The sequence below is a fragment of the Nerophis ophidion genome, linkage group LG22, assembly GCF_033978795.1.
Source record: "Nerophis ophidion isolate RoL-2023_Sa linkage group LG22, RoL_Noph_v1.0, whole genome shotgun sequence".
Lineage (NCBI taxonomy): Eukaryota > Metazoa > Chordata > Actinopteri > Syngnathiformes > Syngnathidae > Nerophis > Nerophis ophidion.
Window position 1 is genome coordinate 36,231,093 of NC_084632.1, and position 19,863 is coordinate 36,250,955.

At 39.7% G+C, this 19,863-nt stretch overlaps 1 protein-coding gene across 1 annotated transcript; it reads right to left on the reverse strand.

Moving 5' to 3' along the window:
- Positions 1-254: 254 nt before the first annotated feature.
- Positions 255-17,812, reverse strand: si:ch211-284e20.8 (uncharacterized protein LOC563738 homolog). The gene is made up of 7 exons (XM_061883785.1): positions 17,529-17,812; positions 14,292-14,405; positions 14,121-14,199; positions 8,406-8,572; positions 8,205-8,318; positions 2,735-2,860; positions 255-470 (listed from the first exon to the last, which is right to left on the reverse strand). The coding sequence occupies exons 1-7, from the start codon at positions 17,751-17,753 to the stop codon at positions 273-275; spliced, it is 1,023 nt and encodes a 340-aa protein (XP_061739769.1). The 5' UTR covers positions 17,754-17,812; the 3' UTR covers positions 255-272.
- Positions 17,813-19,863: the final 2,051 nt, after the last annotated feature.

The window sequence follows — 19,863 nt, forward strand, 5'->3', positions numbered from 1 at the left end:
AAGTATGACACATAGAATGGACCTGCTATCCCCGTTTAAATAAGAAAAAATCTCATTTCAGTAGGCCTTTAAGTATTGGTTTTCGGTTTTTGAATGCATTTTTCAAGTGATTTAGAGGCACAATGGATTTTTACAAGTTAGAATCCCCCCCAAAAAAAGTTTAAACATTTTTTGTGTTCTGTCCCTCATAAGTATGGTGAAGGATTCTGCAGGAAAAAGTGCAGTTCCCCTTTAAATAAAACATCTCGATCCAGTTGCATCATAGACTGCATTTAGAGCTTTAGTTTACTTAAACCCAGGTCGTGTCTACGGGAGCCAGGACAGGAACGAGCCAGTGGAGCTGATCTGGGAGATGCAGGCTGGTCTATCACAGACCCCAGGAGGCCCCTCGCCATGGAAACACCTTGACTCGCGGCAGGTCTTGTCGAGTTAATTCGCTCACAGGGGATTAACTCTGTTTGGTCATGGTGCTGATGAGACAAACAAACAAATTGACTTTTATCAGCCACTCAAATGGAAACAATGATGGGAAGAAAAAAAAGTGAATTAAAATGTATACAATCAATACAAACTAAACTAAACAAACAAAAACACACGCAAGCTGATATACTAAATTGCCTTCATGCACAAACCCTGTTTCCATATGAGTTGGGAAATTGTGTTAGATGTAAATATAAACGGAATACAATGATTTGCAAATCATTTTCAACCCATATTCAATTGAATGCACTACAAAGACAACATATTTGATGTTCAAACTGATAAACATTTTTTGTTGTTGCAAATAATCATTAACTTTAGAATTTAATGCCAGCAACACGTGACAAAGAAGTTGGGAAAGGTGGCAATAAATACTGATAAAGTTGAGGAATGCTCATCAAACACTTATTTGGAACATCCCACAGGTGTGCAGGCTAATTGGGAACAGGTGGGTGCCATGATTGGGTATAATAAAAGCTTCCCAAAAAATGCTCAGTCTTTCACAAGAAAAGATGGGGCGAGGTACACCCCTTTGTCCACAACTGTGTGAGCAAATAGTCAAACAGTTTAAGAACAACGTTTCTCAAAGTGCAATTGCAAGAAATTTAGGGATTTCGACATCTACGGTCCATAATATCATCAAAATGTTAAGAGAATCTGGAGAAATCACTCCACGAAAGCGGCACGGCCGGAAACCAACATTAAATGACCGTGACCTTCGATCCCTCGGACGGCACTGTACCAAAAACCGACATCAATCTCTAAAGGATATCACCACATGGGCTCAGGAACACTTCAGAAAACCACTGTCACTAAATACAGTCCTTCGCTACATCTGTAAGTGCAAGTTCAAGCTCTACTATGCAAAGTGAAAGCCATTTATCAACAACATCCAGAAACGCCGCCGGCTTCTCTGGGCCCGAGATCATCTAAGATGGACTGATGCAAAGTGGAAAAGTGTTCTGTGGTCTGACGAGTCCACATTTCAAATTGTTTTTGGAAATATTCGACATCGTGTCATCCGGACCAAAGGGGAAGCGAACCATCCAGACTCTTATCAACGCAAAGTTCAAAAGCCAGCATCTGTGATGGTTTGGGGGTGCATTAGTGCCCAAGGCATGGGTAACTTACACATCTGTGAAGGCACCATTAATGCTGAAAAGTACATACAGGTTTTGGAACAACATATGCTGCCATCTAAGCGCCGTCTTTTTCATGGACGCCCCTGCTTATTTCAGCAAGACAATGCCAAGCCACATTCAGCACGTTTTTCAACAGCGTGGTTGTGCAAAAAAACAATACAGGTAGTTTTCTGGCCTGCATTACATTATGTTTTCTCACGATACATGGCCCCATTCATTCTTTCCTTAACACGGATCAAGCGTCCTGTCACCTTAGCAGAAAAACAGCCCCAAAGCATGATGTTTCCACCCCATGCTTCACAGTAGGTTTGGTGTTCTTGGGATGCAACTCAGTATTCTTCTTCCTCCTAACACGATGAGTTGAGTTTATACCCAAAAGTTCTATTTTGGTTTCATCTGACCACATGACATTCTCCCAATCCTCTGCTGTATCATCCATGTATCCATTTTGGTATAAACTCAACTCGTTGTGTTTGGAGGAAGAAGAATACTGAGGTGCATCCCAAGAACACCATACCTACTGTGTAGCATGGGGGTGGAAACATCATGCTTTGGGACTGTTTTTCTGCTAAGGGGACAGGACGATTGATCCGTGTTAAGGAAAGAATGAATGGGGTCATGTATCGTGAGATTTTGAGCCAAAACTTCCTTCCATCAGTGAGAGCTTTGAATGATTGACCAAATACTTATTTTTCACCATAATTCACAAATAAATTCTTTAAAATTCCTACAATGTGAATTCCTGAATTTTTTTTCACATTCTGTCTCTCACAGTTGAAGTGTACCTATGATGAAAATTACAGACCTCTGTCATCATTTTAAGTGGGAGAACTTGCACAATTGGTGGCTGACTAATTACCTTTTTGCCCCACTGTATATTCATGTGCTGCATGTTCTACCACATTGACAAAATCCTAATTTAAATTGCACCACTTTTTCAGTTGTTATCAGTCGCATCTTGTCTTGCAAAACACGCCCACTAATAATACTCACAATTGTATAGTTTGCACATGCTATTGAGCACTTGTTACCCAAGACCTTTACTAGATCAGGCCCTGAATGATAAACCATGGACTGAGTATACCAGTAAGTGTGTGCATTGGGACACTTACCTGAGGTTCAAAGATCTCACACTTGACATCTACAATCTTTCTTTTCTGAAAGTCCTTCCCAACAGTGAATCGGATCCCACCATCGTCCACATCCTCCGTGTGTGAGCTCCAACAGAAGCCTCGATGCTGGGGAAAAAGACAACAGACAAAAATATGAATGTAAAGCCCAAAATGTTTCATATTTAACATCCTATTAGAGCAGGGGTGTCCAAAGTTTTTCCACTTAGGGCCGCAGACCGAAAAATCAAAGCAAGCGGGGGCCATTTCGAAAAAATTTTTTATTTTAAAAGCCAATACAATATACAGTGGGGCAAAAAAAGTATTTAGTCAGTCACCGATTGTGCAAGTTCTCCCACTTAAAATGATGACAGAGGTCTGTAATTTTCATCATAGGTACACTTCAACTGTGAGAGACAGAATGGGGAAAAGAAAATCCAGGAATTCACATTGTAGGAATTTCAAAGAATTTATTTGTAAATTATGGTGGAAAATAAGTATTTGGTCAACCATTCAAAGCTCTCACTGATGGAAGGAGGTTTTGGCTCAAAATCTCACGATACATGGCCCCATTCATTCTTTCCTTAACACGGATCAATCGTCCTGTCCCTTAGCAGAAAAAACAGCCCCAAAGCATGATGTTTCCACCCCCATGCTTCACAGTAGGTATGGTGTTCTTGGGATGCAACTCAGTATTCTTCTTCCTCCAAACAAGACAAGTTGAGTTTATACCAAAATGGATACATGGATGATACAGCAGAGGATTGGGAGAATGTCATATGGTCAGATGAAACAAAAATAGAACTTTTGGTTCAGAAATGTGTTGTCATTCTTGTTTGGTGTGGGTTCACAGTGTGGCGGGTATTTGTACCAGTGTTAAAGTTATTTATACGGCCACCCTCAGTGTGACCCGTATGGCTGTTGACCAAGTATGCCTTGCATTGATTGTGTGTGTGAAAAGCCGTAGATATTATATGATATTATATGGAAAGGAAGTGCCTTTAAGGTTTATTGGCGCTCTGTACTTCTCCATGTGTCCGTGTACCACTCTGTACAGCGGCGTTTTACTTTTTTAAACCGATACCGATAATTTCCGATATTACATTTTAAAGCATTTGATATCGGCAGTCCGATATTATCGGCCATATCAAATTTCAACCTTTATTTATTCATTCAGAGCCAGGTGAGAGCAAGCTGTTTTTCACCGAAGAGGCCTTTACTGCAACCAAAAAGCCTGCTCAGTGGCCTTGTGGTTAGACTGTCCGCCCTGAGATCGGTAGGTCGTGACTTCAAACCCCGGCCGAGTCTTACCAAAGACTATAAAAATGGGACCCATTACCTCCCTGCTTGGCACTCATATAAAGGGTTGGAATTGGGGGCTAAATCACTAAAATGATTCCCGAGCGTGGCCACCGCTGCTGCTCACTGCTCACCTCACCCCCCAGGGGGTGGAACAAAGGGATGGGTCAAATGCAGAGGGTAATTTCACCACACCTAGTGTGTGTGTGACTATCAGTGGTACTTGAACTTTAACCAAATGATCAAAAACAACAAATGTAAACATTGAACAAAAATGATTTTAAGTAATAATTGAAATGAACATTCGCAATACTGAATTGGCCCGAGTGTGTGAATGTTGTCTGTCTATCTGTGTTGGCCCTGTGATGAGGTGGCGACTTGTCCAGGGTGTACACCGCCTTCCGCACAAGTGCAACTGGGATAGGCTCCAGACCCCTCCGCCCTACCTCCACCCGCGACCGCAAAAGGGACAAGCGGTAGAAAATAGATTAATGGGTTTACATTAACCTATACATCCAGAATGCATAAAGTTCATGATAAAATATTTGAAATTGTTAGCTGGTATACTGACAGATAGAAGTTAAAACTATATATTGTATATTAGAAATGGCAACAGTGGAAGGTGGATGTCACATAACAAGAAGATAGAGAAAAAGCAGAAGCTTATCGACGATTGGGTTGCCACGTACTACGAGGGCGGACGCACACAAATTTTCAGTTCTTATGCAGATCCCAAATACAGATCAGCAGGTACAGGAAGATAAGAAAAGTTGCTTTTGCATAATATTGCGGAACCAAACGCCGGATAATGTCTGCTAATAGGCGGCATTTTGAGGCCCTTATACACACACCATAAGAATACTTCTGTGTTTGATGCGCCGACACTCCATCAAGCGGTTGTACTAAAAACATTTTCACAAATTTTTGAGCACCGTGTGTAACGTTAAATATTTTTAATGGAACATTTAAAGTTTTGGTGTTGCTTACAGCCGTATCTCTTATGTATGACTGCCATCTACTGGTCACACTTATCATTATACCATTTAGTAATATTACAATAGCTTCGAGGTCGGTAAGCACAACCAGAATCACTCCGTACATTAGGTTCATAAGGCGAACTGTCCATTTTTGAGAACATTAAAGGATTTTAATTGCGCCTTACAGTCCGAAAAATACGCTATTATAAAGGAATTAAAGCATCCACTTGGAATTCTAATAAAATATTTTTTTTATTTAAAGAATCTGTTTGCTCAAAGTTCCATTTTTTACAACAAAAAAAGATGTAGAAAATGTCACCGACGGGCTTTTGTTCTCTTTAGTGGCTTAAAGCAGTGGTCCCCAACCACCGGGCCGCGGAATAATTTTTTATTCATTTTTATTTTTAAAAAAATAATATATATATATTTTTTATTATTATTATTTTTTTTAAAATTAAATTTAATTAATTAAGTGCACCAACCACAAAAACCTCCCTTTTTCATGACAAAAACGTCCCTTTTTCATGGCAAAGAAAAAATAAAAATAAATAAATAAATAAATAAGAATAACCATGCCCCCCTCCCCCCACCCCCTCCCCCGGGCCGCGGGACAAATTATTAAGCGTTGACCGGTCTGCGGATACAAAAAGGTTGGGGACCACTGGCTTAAAGTATCATATTTAGAATTACATTTTTACAATTACTAATTGCATTGGAAAAAATATAGCTTGTCAGCCCGAATAAAACGGCTGGCATTCGTAGCCGTCACTCATGCTCACCCACGTGCCCACAGAGGGTGTGCACGTACACGAAAGCAGTCTCGAGAGAAGCGGCGCACAATTTGCCGTCAAGGCTGACAACTTGCCCCCTATTCTGCCGGTACACCCTGAGAGGCCCGAGAAAAAAAAATAAATAGAAAAGAAGCAATTCCACAAAGCAAAGGAAGGAGAAGGAGAATAAATATTGGGGATAGTAAAAGGATTTTAAAACGGATGCATTGTGCAAACTTTTGAGTAAAATCATACGCAGCCTATCTCAGCTGCATTCGGGTCAAGGCGGTGTACACCCTGGACAAGTCGCCACCTCATCGCAGGGCCAACACAGATAGACAGACAACATTCACACACTAGGGACCATTTAGTGTTGCCAATCAACCTATCCCCAGGTGCATGTCTTTGGAAGTGGGAGGAAGCCGGAGTACCCAGAAGGATTTGTACCACTGTCACCAAGTTTTGAGCAAATGAATGACTTGCAGTTCAATAAAACATTTAAAAATGTTCCCATATGGCAGGGGTCAGCAACCTTTACCACCCAAAGAGCCATTTTGACCTGTTTCACAAAATAAAGAAACCAATGGGAGCCACAAACCTCTTTTGAAATTTAAAATGAAATAACACTGCATTTTTTTGCTTAGTGCTATGTATTAACCAGGGGTCTCAGGCGCGCGGCCCGCACCTAAATATGAAAAGTTAATGTTGCTGCGGCCCGCAAGTTATATATTAACGGGGCTTGACAGCATCACACTCGCCAACCCTCCCAAACAGAATTTCAGAGCAACTATTCTGCTGATTTTTGCCCTTCAACGGTAATACGGGCGTGCTATGAAGGCGCTGCCTTTACCGCTCTCTACAACATTAGATGACTGCAACGCGTACTTGTTCAACAGCCATGCAGGTTACACTGAGGGTTGTGATATAAACAACTTTAACACTCTTACTAATATGCGCCACACTGCACAAGAATAACAAACACATTTCTGGAGAACATCCGCACTGTAACACAACATAAACACAACAGAACAAATACCCAGAATCCCATGCATCCCCCTTTTTTTTTTTTTTTTTCATCCCTAACTCTTCCGGGCTACATTATATACCCCCGCTAGCACCAAATCCGACGAAAAAATAGATTTTGATTAGATTCGGGCGGGTGGCGGTTGAACCATCCGGAAATATTTGATATACATGGTTCTGTGATCGGTATCCTTTGCCTTTCAAAGTGCCGTTTAAGACCCGTGTCATAAAGCGAAGAAGACAATAAGAGACGCTATTATTCTCCTGAATGACTGCCGGCAGTCACCCAGATAATAAGTATTAGTGCGTGCTATGAAGCCATTGGCTTTGTCGCCCTCTACAACATGTACGATCTGCTTGTCAGTCCAGCAACATGTTGTGTGTGGCTTCCGCGGCAACACGCACACGACTGCAAGGCATACTGGGTGACACAGAGTACACTAATGGTTGTGATATAAACCATTTTAACACTCTTAGTAATATGCGCCACGCTGTGAAGCCACACCCAACAAGATTGACAAACACATTTCGGGAGAACATCCTCCCAGTAACACAACATAAACGCAACACAACAAATACCCATAATCCTTTGTATTCATGACGATTTCTGACTATTTTATACACCCCGCTAGCAGCAACACCCCCCGTTTATGTTGTGTTACTGTGAGGATGTTCTCCCGAAATGTGCTTGTCAATCTTGTTGGGTGTGGCTTCACAGCGTGGCGCATATTAGTAAGTGTTAAAGTTGTTTGTATCACAACCATCAGTGTACTCTGTGTCACCCAGTATGCCTTTCAATCTTGTACGTGTAATTGCGGAAGCTGCACACAACATGTTGCCGGACCAACAATCGGCTCGTACATGTTGTTGAAGGTGTCTAAGACAATGGCTTCACAGCACGCCCATATTCTTGTCATCAGGATGGATGCTATTGGCGGGAACGTTAAGCTCCAATTGTCATCATTACTCTGTGAAACAGGTTTAAATAGCTCTGTGAGTGGTAAAGGCGGCCAACCTCTGATGTATTTCAGCGGGCGGGTACGGTCCTGATTAAATGTTGGTTCGGGTGGACGGCGGGTGGATGACGACTTTGGTGATGCGGATGCGGATGATATAATTGCCTATCCACGCATCTCTAATATATATATACTTTTTTTTTTCTTGGTTCATGGCTGAGACTATAACTTGTGGGCTCGAAAGGTTTGGTGACAACTGGTTTAAAGGTTCTGCTGAATGTGTTTAAAAGACAACTTGTCATCAGTCCAGATGTCCAATGTTAGAGTAGCGTCATTACTGACTGTATTGAGTTGTAACCACCCCTAATAGTTGTATCTATAATCATAAAATATCAATGCAATAATGTGAAAACACTTCATAAAACACACATTTACGTGTTGTACTTACGGCAAAGTGACGGTCCATTGGCGGGCAATTGTCTACTTCACCGACTTCAGTTTTTTTGGAGCAACACGTCTTTATGATGGTGAACTCGACAAAGTAGGATGGACCCACAACCCACTGCCAAAGAGACATAAACCTGATGAAACATTTCAGACGTCCCAAACTCTGCACACATTTTCACTGAAATGACTTCGGTTTTTCAACCTGCAAACTGGCTCTTGTAATATTCTCCAGCTTAAAGAAGTGATCAGAGTGGTTCTCTTCGTTGAACCTCAGCAGAGAGAGACGTGCTATGTCCTTGATGACTGGCTCGCTCACATTCTCGGCCATTGGGCAGTCTGGACACGCATCCAACACTTCAGTGCCAGGAACTAAACACAAATATCAAGAGGTCAAAAATTCATCAGCAGACATATCAGTTTTGTTTAAACCCAGACAGAGCAACCATCTTCGGTTGGCCATCAAAATAGAGAAAAAGAAGAAGCTTATTGACTACGGCGCCCCCACAGACTACAATGGCGGACGCACGCACATTTTCAGTACAAATTCAAAATAAACATCAACAGGTAAGAAAAGTTGCTTTTGCATAATATTGCGGAAACAAAACGCCAGATAATGTCTGCTAATAGGCGGAATTGTGCGGTCCTTATATACACACACAATAATAATTGTTGTGTGTTTAATGCGCCAACAATCCATGAAGCGGTGGTACTCAAAACATTTTCACAGATTTTTGGGCACCGTGTGTAATGTTCAATATTCTCAATGGAACATTTAAAGTGTTGGTGTTGTTTACTGGTGTATCTCTTATGTGTGACCGCCATCTACTGGTCACACTTATCATTACAGCGTGTCCCAAATAAAATAGCTTCATGGTCGGTAAGCACAACTAGAAGTATGCCGTACATTAGGCGCACTGGTTTATAAGGCCCACTGTCCGTTTTTGAGAAAAATAAAAGGATTTTGAGTGCGCCTTATAGTCCGAAAAATGCGGTATAATAAGGAATTAAAGCAGATACAGGTACCAGAAGGTAAGAAAAGATGATTTTGCATACTACTGTGAAAAAAAACACCAGATAATGTCTGCTAATAGGTACAATTTCACGGTCCTTAATCACACACTATAATTGATTGATTGATTGATTGATTGATTGATTGATTGAAACTTGTATTAGTAGACTGCACATATTCCGTACAATTGAAGACTAAATGGTAAAACTCGAATACGTTTTTCAACTTCTTCAACTTCGGGGTCCACGTATATCATTTCATGGTAGATTGTAATAATACTCGTATGTTTAATGCGGCAACAATCCATCAAATGGTCGTACTAAAACATATTTTGACAGATTTTTGAATTGAGTAATTTTCTATATTCTCAATGGAACATTTAAAGTTTTGTTGTTGTTTACTGGTGTATCTCTTATGTGTGACTGCCATCTAGCGGTCACACTTATCATTACACCATGTCCCAAATAAAATAGTTTCGAGGTCGGTAAGCACAACCAGAATCACGCCGTACAATAGGCGCACCGGTTTATAAGGCGCACTGTCCGTTTTTGAGAAAAATAAAAGTATTTTAAGTGCGGCTTATAGTCCGAAAAATATGGTATTACAAGGAATTAAAGCAGATACAGGTACCAGAAGGTAAGAAAAGATAATTTTGCATAATACTGTGAAAAAAAACAGCAGATAATGTCTGCTAATTGGTACAATTTTGCGGTCCTTAAACACACACTATAATTGATTGATTGAAATTTGTATTAGTAGATTGCACATATTCCGTACAATTGACCACTAAATGGTAAAACTCGAATACGTTTTTCAACTCCTTTAAGTCGGAGTCCACATAAATCATTTCATGGTAGATTGTAATAATACTCGTATGTTTAATGCGCCAACAATCCATCAAATGGTCGTACTAAAAAACATTTTGACAGATTTTTGGGTTGAATAATGTTCAATATTCTCAATGGAACATTTAAAGTTTTGGTGTTGTTTGCTGGCGTATCTCTTATGTGTGACTGCCATCTACTGGTCACACTTATCATCACACCATGTACAAAATAAAATAGCTTCGAGGTCGATAAGCCCAACCAGAAGTATGCCGTACATTAGGCGCACCGGTTTATAAGGCGCACTGTCCATTTTTGAGAAACTTAAAAGAATTTTAAGTGCGTCTTATAGTCCGAAAAATACGGTATTATAAGGAATTAAAGCAGATACAGGTACCAGAAGGTAAGAAAAGATGATTTTGCATACTACTGTGAAAAAAAACACCAGATAATGTCTGCTAATAGGTACAATTTCACGGTCCTTAATCACACAATATAATTGATTGATTGAAATTTGTATTAGTAGATTGCACATATTCCGTACAATTGACCACTTAATGGTAAAACTCGAATACGTTTTTCAACTTCTTTAAGTCGGGGTCCACATAAATCATTTCATGGTAATAATACTCGTATGTTTAATGCGCCAACAATCCATCAAATGGTCGTACTAAAAAACATTTTGACAACTTTTTGAGTTGAGTAATGTTCTATATTCTCAATGGAACATTTAAAGTATTGGTGTTATTTACTGGTGTATCTCTTATGTGTGACTGCCATCTACTGGTCACACTTATCATTACACCATGTACCAAATAAAATAGTTTCGAGGTCGGTAAGCACAACCAGAATCACGCCGTACAATAGGCGCACCGGTTTATAAGGCGCACTGTCCGTTTTTGAGAAAAATAAAAGGATTTTAAGTGCGGCTTATAGTCCGAAAAATACAGTATAATAAGGAATAAAAGCAGATACAGGTACCAGAAGGTAAGAAAAGATGATTTTGCATACTATTGAGAAAAAACACACCAGATAATGTCTGCTAATAGGTACAATTTTGCGGTCCTTAAACACACACTATAATTGATTGATTGAAATTTGTATTAGTAGATTGCACATATTCCGTACAATTGACCACTAAATGGTAAAACTCGAATACGTTTTTCAACTCCTTTAAGTTGGAGTCCACGTAAATCAATTCATGATAGATTGTAATAATACTCGTATGTTTAATGCGCCAACAATCCATCAAATGGTCGTACTAAAAAAGATTTTGACAGATTTTTGAGTTGAGTAATGTTTTATATTCTCCACGGAACATTTAAAGTGTTGGTGTTGTTTGCTGGCGTATCTCTTATGTGTGACCGCCATCTACTGGTCACACTTATCATCACACCATGTACCAAATAAAATAGCTTCGAGGTCGGTAAGCACAACCAGAAGTATGCCGTACATTAAGCGCACCGGTTTATGAGGCGCACTGTCCATTTTTGAGAAACTTAAAAGGATTTTAAGTGCGCCTTATAGTCTGAAAAATGCGGTATAATAAGGAATAAAAGCAGATACAGGTACCAGAAGGTAAGAAAAGATGATTTTGCATACTATTGAGAAAAAACACACCAGATAATGTCTGCTAATAGGTACAATTTTGCGGTCCTTAAACACACACTATAATTGATTGATTGATTGATTGAAACTTGTATTAGTAGATTGCACATATTCCGTACAATTGACCACTAAATGGTAAAACTCGAATACGTTTTTCAACTTCTTTAAGTCGGGGTCCACGTAAATCAATTCATGGTAGATTGTAATAATACTCGTATGTTTAATGCGCCAACAATCCATCAAATGGTCGTACTAAAAAACATTTGGACAGATTTTTGAGTTGAGTAATGTTTTATATTCTCCATGGAACATTTAAAGTTTTGGTGTTGTTTGCTGGCGTATCTCTTATGTGTGACTGCCATCTAAGGGTCACACTTATGATTACACTGTGTACCAAATATAATAGAGTTGAGGTTGGTAAACACAAGCACTGTCCATTTTTGATAAAAATAGGCATACAAAGTTTCAATGGAGGCAACTGGTTTATTCTTGTTTATTAAATACATTGCAGAAGCTGCTTTGAATGAATCTGTGTGGATTACCTGACAATCTACACAGCCATATTTCTATACTGTGTATTATACTCCAACCACTACTTAATTAGATGAGCAGGTTTTGGACATACAATACAATGGAAATAACAAAACCCAAAACCAGTGAAGTTGTCACGTTGTGTAAATGGTAAATAAAAACAGAATACAATGATTTGCAAATCCTTCTTTACATATATTCAATTGAATAGACTGCAAAGACAAGATACTTAACGTTCAAACTGGAAAACGTTATTTTTCGCAAATATTAGCTCATTTGGAATTTGATGCCTGCAACATGTTTCAAAAAAGCTGGCACAAGTGGCAAAAAAGACTGAGAAAGTTGAGGAATGCTCATCAAACACTTATTTGGAACATCCCACAGGTGAACAGGCTAATTGAGAATACAGGTGGGTGCCATGATTGGGTATAAAAGCAGCTTCCGTGAAATGCTCAGTCATTTACAAATAAGGATGGGGTGAGGGTCACCAGTTGGTGAGCAAATTGTCCAACAGTTTAAGAACAACATTCTCAAACAGCTATTGCAAGGAATTTCACCTATTATTTCCGTAATATCATCAAAAGGTCCAGAGAATCTGGAGAAATCAATGCACGTAAGCGGTGATCTTACGGACCTTGGATCCCTCAGGCGGTACTGCATCAAAAAACCGACATTGGTGTGTAAAGGATATCACCACATCGACTCAGGAACACTTCAGAAAACCACTGTCAGTCAGTACAGTTCGTCGCTACATGTGTAAGTGCAAGTTAACCTGCTCAGTGGCCTTGTGGTTAGAGTGTCCGCCCTGAGACTGGAAGGTCGTGAGTTCAAACCCCCGGCCGAGTCATACCAAACACTATGAAAATAGAACCCATTGCTTTCTTGCTTGGCACTCAGCATCAACGGTTGGAATTGAGGGTTGAATCACCGAAATGATTCCCGCGCACGCCCACCGCTGCTGCTCACTTCCCAGGGGGTGAACATGGGGACGGGTCAAATGCAGAGGATAATTTCACCACACCTAGTGTGTGTGTGTGTGAGACTATCTTTGGGACTTTAACTTAAAACTATACTATTGGATTGGATTGGATTCAAAGCCAAAGGCATTTATCAACAACACCCAGAAATTGTAAAGTGTAAAAGTGTTCTGCAGTCTGACGAGTCCATATTTAAAATTGTTTTTGGAAACTGTGTCCTCCGGAACAATGAGGAAAAGAACCATCCAGATTGTTATAGGCACAAAGTTCAAAACCTAGCATCTGTGATGGTATGGGGGTGCATTAGTGCCCAAGGCATGGATAACTTACACATCTGTGAAGGCACCATTAATGCTGAAAGGTACATACAGGTTTTGGAACAACATATGCTGCCATCTAAGCGCCGTCTTTTTCAGCAAGACAATGCCAAGCCACATTCAGCACATGTTACAACAGCGTGGCTCCGTAAAAAAAGAGTGCGGGTACTTTCCTGGCCCGCCTGCAGTCCAGACTTGTCTCCCATCGAAAATGTGTGGCGCATTATGAAGCGTAAAATACGACAGCGGAGACCCCGGACTGTTGAACGACTGAAGCTCTACATAAAACAAAAATGGGAAAGAATTCCACTTTCAAAGCTTCAACAATTAGTTTCCTCAGTTCCCAAACGTTTATTGAGTGTTTTTAAAAGAAAGATGATGTAACACAGTGGTGAACATGCCCTTTCCCAACTACTTTGGCACGTGTTGCAGCCATGAAATTCTAAGTTAATTATTATTTGCAAGAAAAAAAACAAAGTTTATGAGTTTGAACATCAAATATCTTGTCTTTGTAGTGCATTCAATCGAAAATATGGGTTGAAAAGGATTTGCAAATCATTGTATTCCGTTTATATTTACATCTAACACAATTTCCCAACTCATATGGAAACGGGGTGTTGTACATGCAAAGAGCACAACGCCACACATTACCTTCACGGAGTGCACAGGAGTAACTTTGAAGTCTGACTTGCGTGTCAACATACACCGACACCTGACACTCTCCGTATACCTACGAAAAAAAGCCAACACATGCAAATATTAAGTCAGTCTGAAGGCGAAATGGAAAAAAAATCAAACATCAGTTATTTTTCATGAACTCACGGGAACGGAATCGAGTCCTCGGATGTCACATTGTTTCCATGGTTTCCTGCTGATGACGTGACATTCGGTTTCAATGACGTCGATGTTGAGTTTATAGAGATGCTCCCCTTTGTTCTGGTCTCACCAAAACACATCAGTCATTGTCCGTTGACATTATATGATTGAATATGTAAGTACCGTATTTTTCGGATTATAAGTCGCACCTGCCGAAAATGCAGAATAAAGAAGGAAAAAAAACACATAAATCGCACTGGAGTATAAATCGCATTTTTGTGGGAAATTTATTTGATAAAACCCAACACCAAGAATAGACATTTGAAAGGCAATTTAAAATAAATGAAGAATAGTGAACAACAGGCTGAATAAGTGTACGTTATATGAGGCATAAATAACCAACTGAGAAGGTGCCTGCTATGTTAACGTAACATATTATGGCAGGGGTGTCCAAACTTTTTCCACAGAGACGGAAAAATTTAAGCATGCGGGGGCCATTTTGATATTTTTCATTTTCAAACCATAACAAAATATTTGTATTTTTAAAATGTATTTTACCTTTAGGGGTCCCCGGGACCATAAAGGGATCTCAGTTAATAAGTGAAGTGAATTATATTTATATAGCGCTTTTCTCAAGTGACTCAAAGCGCTTTACATAGTGACACCCAATATCTAAGTTACATTTAAACCAGCGTGGGTGGCACTGGGGGCAGGTGGGTAAAGTGTCTTGCCCAAGGACACAACGGCAATGACTAGGATGGCGGAAGCGGGAATGGAACCTGCAACTCTCAAGTTGCTGGCACGGCCACTCTACCATACTCTACCAACTGAGCTATGCCGAGCTATGAGAAAGAGACGATTTCCCCATTAATTTGAGCGAGGATGAAAGATTCGTGGATAAGGAAAGTTAGAGTGAAGCACTAGAAAATTTTGTTTTAAAAAGGCGACGGCAGTGGTAGGTTGAACAATTTAAGCTGTACATCAAGCAAGAATGGGAAAGAATTCCACCTGAAAAGCTTCAACAATGTGTCTCCTCAGTTCCCAAATGTTTATTGAGTGTTGTTAAAATGTTAAAAATAAGTCAGATTTTTATTATTATTTTTTATTTAACGCTTACAGTACATCTCTATATCAACTTAAAAAAAAAAAAAAAGATTTTATGGCTACTCTGTCAAAAACATCTTTGTTTTTTTTATAGTAAAACTGAAATATGCAGTATTTAGTAATTAGAGCCCTAAAATATCAATAATGCAGGACATTGATTTTAATGCTTTATTATTTTTCAGTAATCACAGTGAAAAGATAAATAAAATACCACTAAATATATTTGGGATCCAAAAGGTGCCTCACTCAGAAAGTGATATATTTTTATTATTATTATTATTATTTAAAACTTTTAACACTTAAGTTACGAGATCAACTTCAGATATATCTGTCGATTTTACGTTTTAACGATTATTTTGTTTGTTTTATGCTCTTTTGTCAAAGAAAACTTTGTTTTTATATGGCAACTGCACAATATATGCAATATTTACCACATAAATCATTTTAAAGTGAAATATTTGAACTAATTGGAGCTTTGAAAATAATTCATCATAACATGGATTTTTATTATTTTTATTTTTAGCAATGGCAAAAAAATCAAAAATAAAGAAAGACAAAAGAAAAAAAAACAGCCTCCATGGCAGCTTTGTGTCAACATTGCAACTTTTTCTCGATACATTTCACCTCACTCCAATATTTTTGATGTTCTTTTTTATTTTTTCAATAGCATTTCCAGAACGCGTGGGGGGCCGGTAAACAATTAGCTGCGGGCCGCAAATGGCCCCCGGGCCGCACCTTGGACACCCCTGTATTATGGTAAGAGTCATTCAAATAACTATAACATATAGAACATGCTATACGTTTACCAAACAATCTGTCACTCCTAATCGATAAATCCCATGAAATCTTCTTCCTCGATGTCGCTTCTAAACAACTTTTCCGACCCCAAAGGTATGCAGTATGTTGACTTAAAACTCTGAAGCGTTTTTTTTTTTTAATTGGTGAAATTTTTACTGGGGCACTGCAGATCAATACTGGGGCACGTGCCCTAGTGAAATCTGTCTGCAAACTCCAAAGGTATGCGCCGCTTCCTCTTGTCGTTTTCTGCTGCATATTTCACTACGTCCAGCTTGTAATCTGCAGTACATGATTTCCTTTTCGGTGCCATTTTTGTTCAGGCCTTCTCAGTTTTTATAAGTTACCGCCAACGATGAAATGATCCATTTTAGCATATAGCAGTGTTTTTCAACCACAGTGTGCCGTGAGATATTGTCTGGTGTGCCGATGGAAATCATGCAATTTCACCTAATTTATGTTAAAAATATTTTTTGCAAATCAATAATTATAATCTGCCAATAATGTGCCGTTGCTTAGTGTCTTTGCCGTGTAAAACTCGGCAGGGTAACCACGTAATACTCCATGTCAGTAGGTGGCAGCATTGCTTTGTAAAAGTCGGAATGTGTCGGGTGAGACAAAGATGGTTTGTTGTGAACGTGGACCCCGACTTAACTAATTGAAAAACTTATTCAGGTGTTACCATTTAGTGGTCAACTGTACGGAATATGCACTGAACTGTGCAATCTACTAATAAAAGTATCAATCAATCGGTCAATCGCGATATGCAGACACCAGTGGGAGGTAGAATGCGGGTAAAAAAGGTATGTCATGCTTAAACCCAAAATGAACGAAAGAGAAAGGAAAAGTCTATGCAAAACGACTGGCTACAAAGTAAACAGAGACAGAATGCTGGACGACAGCAAAAACTTACGGCGTCCACAAAGTACATCCGTACGTGACACGACAATCGACAATGTCCACACAAAGAAGGATAGCAACAACGCAGATAGCCTTGCTTGCTAACACAAAGTACATTTTTTTATGTTTTCTGCTGGGGTTTTTTTTGACAAAAATGTGCCTTGCCTTAAAAAAGGTTGAAAAACACTGGCATATAGCATATAGCAGTTAGCACTCCATGACCCACAATGCACTTCTGCCGCGACCCTCCCTTGCCGAATTCTTATTGGTTGACGTGTGTGGGACGATTGCTGACATTTTCTTGGTCTCTTCCGCTAATGAGATAAATAATATTATTTAATACTTTATGGTAATGTGTTAATAATCTCACTCATATGTCCCACCCTATGAAAACTATGCAAAAAAACTGCGACTTAAAATCCGAAAAACACGATATCTGCTGACCTTTCCAGGCGTGTGTGAGAAGTCGTACAGCCTGTTGAAGCCTAGGATGTATCCTTGGGTCCGATCCTGATTCATCTGATCCACGGCCTCCTCGGTAACCCTCACAACTTCTGGACTGTCGCAGCCGGACTGGTTATCTCCGGCTCTGCCCCCGTGTGGCAGCACAACCAGGTACAGCAACAACAGGTACATGCTCATCTTCAAAACAGCCTTTTTAAGACCCATAAACCCGTTTTTTTAGGCACATAGGTGCAAGGCAGACTCTGGACTTTTCCCTCTCTGGAGGGTGAGTAAACAGGAACTATCTGATGCTCGATGGACCAGAAAGTCAGGGTCAGAGTTCACATTACTGGAGTCTGGTGTTTTAATGCCTTTGTTCAAACCCCTAGACCAGTGATTTTCAACCACTGTGCCCCAGGAAATTATGCAACTTTACCTAATTGGTATTTTTTGCAAATCAATAATCATAATCTGCTAATAATGTGCCGTTCCTTAGTGTCTGTGCTGTGTAGAACTCGGCAGCGTAACCACGTAATACTCCATGTCAGTAGGTGGCAGCAGGTAGTTAAAAGTCGGAATGTGTCGGGTGAGACGAGGCTTGTTTGTTGCGATCCCAATATGCAGACCACAGCGGCAGGCAGGGTTCAGGTAAAAAGTTGTGTAATTAGAGATGTCCAATAATATCGGACTGCCGATATTATCGGACAGATTGATTGATAGATTGATTGAAACTTTTATTAGTAGATTGCACAGTACAGTACATATTCCGTACAATTGACCACTAAATGGTAAAACTCGAATATGTTTTTCAACTTCTTTAAGTCGGGGTCCACGTAAATCATTTCATGGTAGATTTTAATAATACTTGTATGTTTAATGCGCCTACAATCCATCAAATGGTCGTACTAAAAAACATTTTGACAGATTTTTGAGTTGAGTAATGTTCAATATTCTCAATGGAACATTTAAAGTTTTGGTGTTGTTTACTGGCATACTTCTTATGTGTGACTGCCATCTACTGGTCGCACTTATCATTACACCATGTACCAAATAAAATAGCTTCGAGGTCGGTAAGCACAACCAAAATCACGCCGTACATTAGGCGCACCGGTTTATAAGGCGCACTGTTTGTTTTTGAGAAAATTAAAAGGATTTAGGTGCGCTTTATAGTCCGAAAAATACAGTATTATAAGGATTATCCTTCTCGAACTCCCTCGGCCAGGGAAGCTCAGGGAGCAGCACTTCTGCAGAGCTCACGGCCGATAAATGTTTTAAAATGTAATATCGGAAATTATATGTATCGGTTTCAAACAGTAAAATTTATGACTTTTAAAAAACGCTGCTGTATGGAGTGGTACACGGACGTAGGGAAAAGTACAAAGCGCCAATAAACCTTAAAGGTACTGTCTTTGCGTGCCGGACCAATCACATAAAATCTACGGCTTTTCACACAAGAGTGAATGCAACGCATACTTGGTCAACAGCCATAGAGGTCAAACTGAGGGTGGCTGTATAAACAACTTGAACGCTGTTACAAATTTGCGCCACACTGTGAACCCACACCAATCAAGAAAAACAAACACTTTTCGGGAGAATATACACACCGTGACACAACATAAACACAACAGAACAGACACCCAGAACCCCTTGCAGCACTAACTCTCCCGGCACGCTACAATATACACCCCTTGCTACCCCCTACAACCCCCCCACCTCAGCCTCCTCATGCTCTCTCAGGGAGAGCATGTCCCAAATTCCAAGCTGCTGTTTTGAGGCACGTTAAAAAAAAATAATGCACTTTGTGACTTCAATAATAAATATGGCAGTGCCATGATGGGTTTTTTTTTTTCCATGACTTGAGTTGATATATTTTGGAAAACTTTGTTACATTGTTTAATGCATCCAGCGGGGCATCACAACTGAATTTGGCATAAAAACGTGTTAATTCCACCACTGTATATATCAGTATTGGTTGGTATCGGAATCGGTAATTAAGAGTTGGATGATATCGGAATATCGGATATCGGCAAAAAAGTAATTATCCGACATTTTTGTATGTAATGCTTAAACCAAAAATGAATGAAAGGCAATGGCTATGCAAAACGTAAGTCAAACTGAACTGGCTAGAAAGTAAACAGAAACAAAATGCTGGACGACAACAAAGACTTACGGCGTCCACAAAGTACATCCGTATATGACATGACAAACAACAATGTCCTCACAATGAAGGATAAAAACAACTTAACTAGTATTGCTTGCTAACACAAAGCTGGTGAGGAAGGAAGACATGAAACTGCTACAGGAAAACATCAACAAAACAGGAAGGGCCACGAAA

Bases quoted from the DNA above. Each gene is read 5' to 3' on its own strand.
- si:ch211-284e20.8 (XM_061883785.1), bottom strand. From the start codon at position 17,753: ATGGGTCTTAAAAAGGCTGTTTTGAAGATGAGCATGTACCTGTTGTTG. The intron at 14,406-17,528 runs GTCAGCAGATAT...TGGTGAGACCAG, and splicing joins TCTCACACACGCCTGGAAAG to AACAAAGGGGAGCATCTCTA. The intron at 14,200-14,291 runs GTGAGTTCATGA...TTTTTTTCGTAG, and splicing joins GAGGACTCGATTCCGTTCCC to GTATACGGAGAGTGTCAGGT.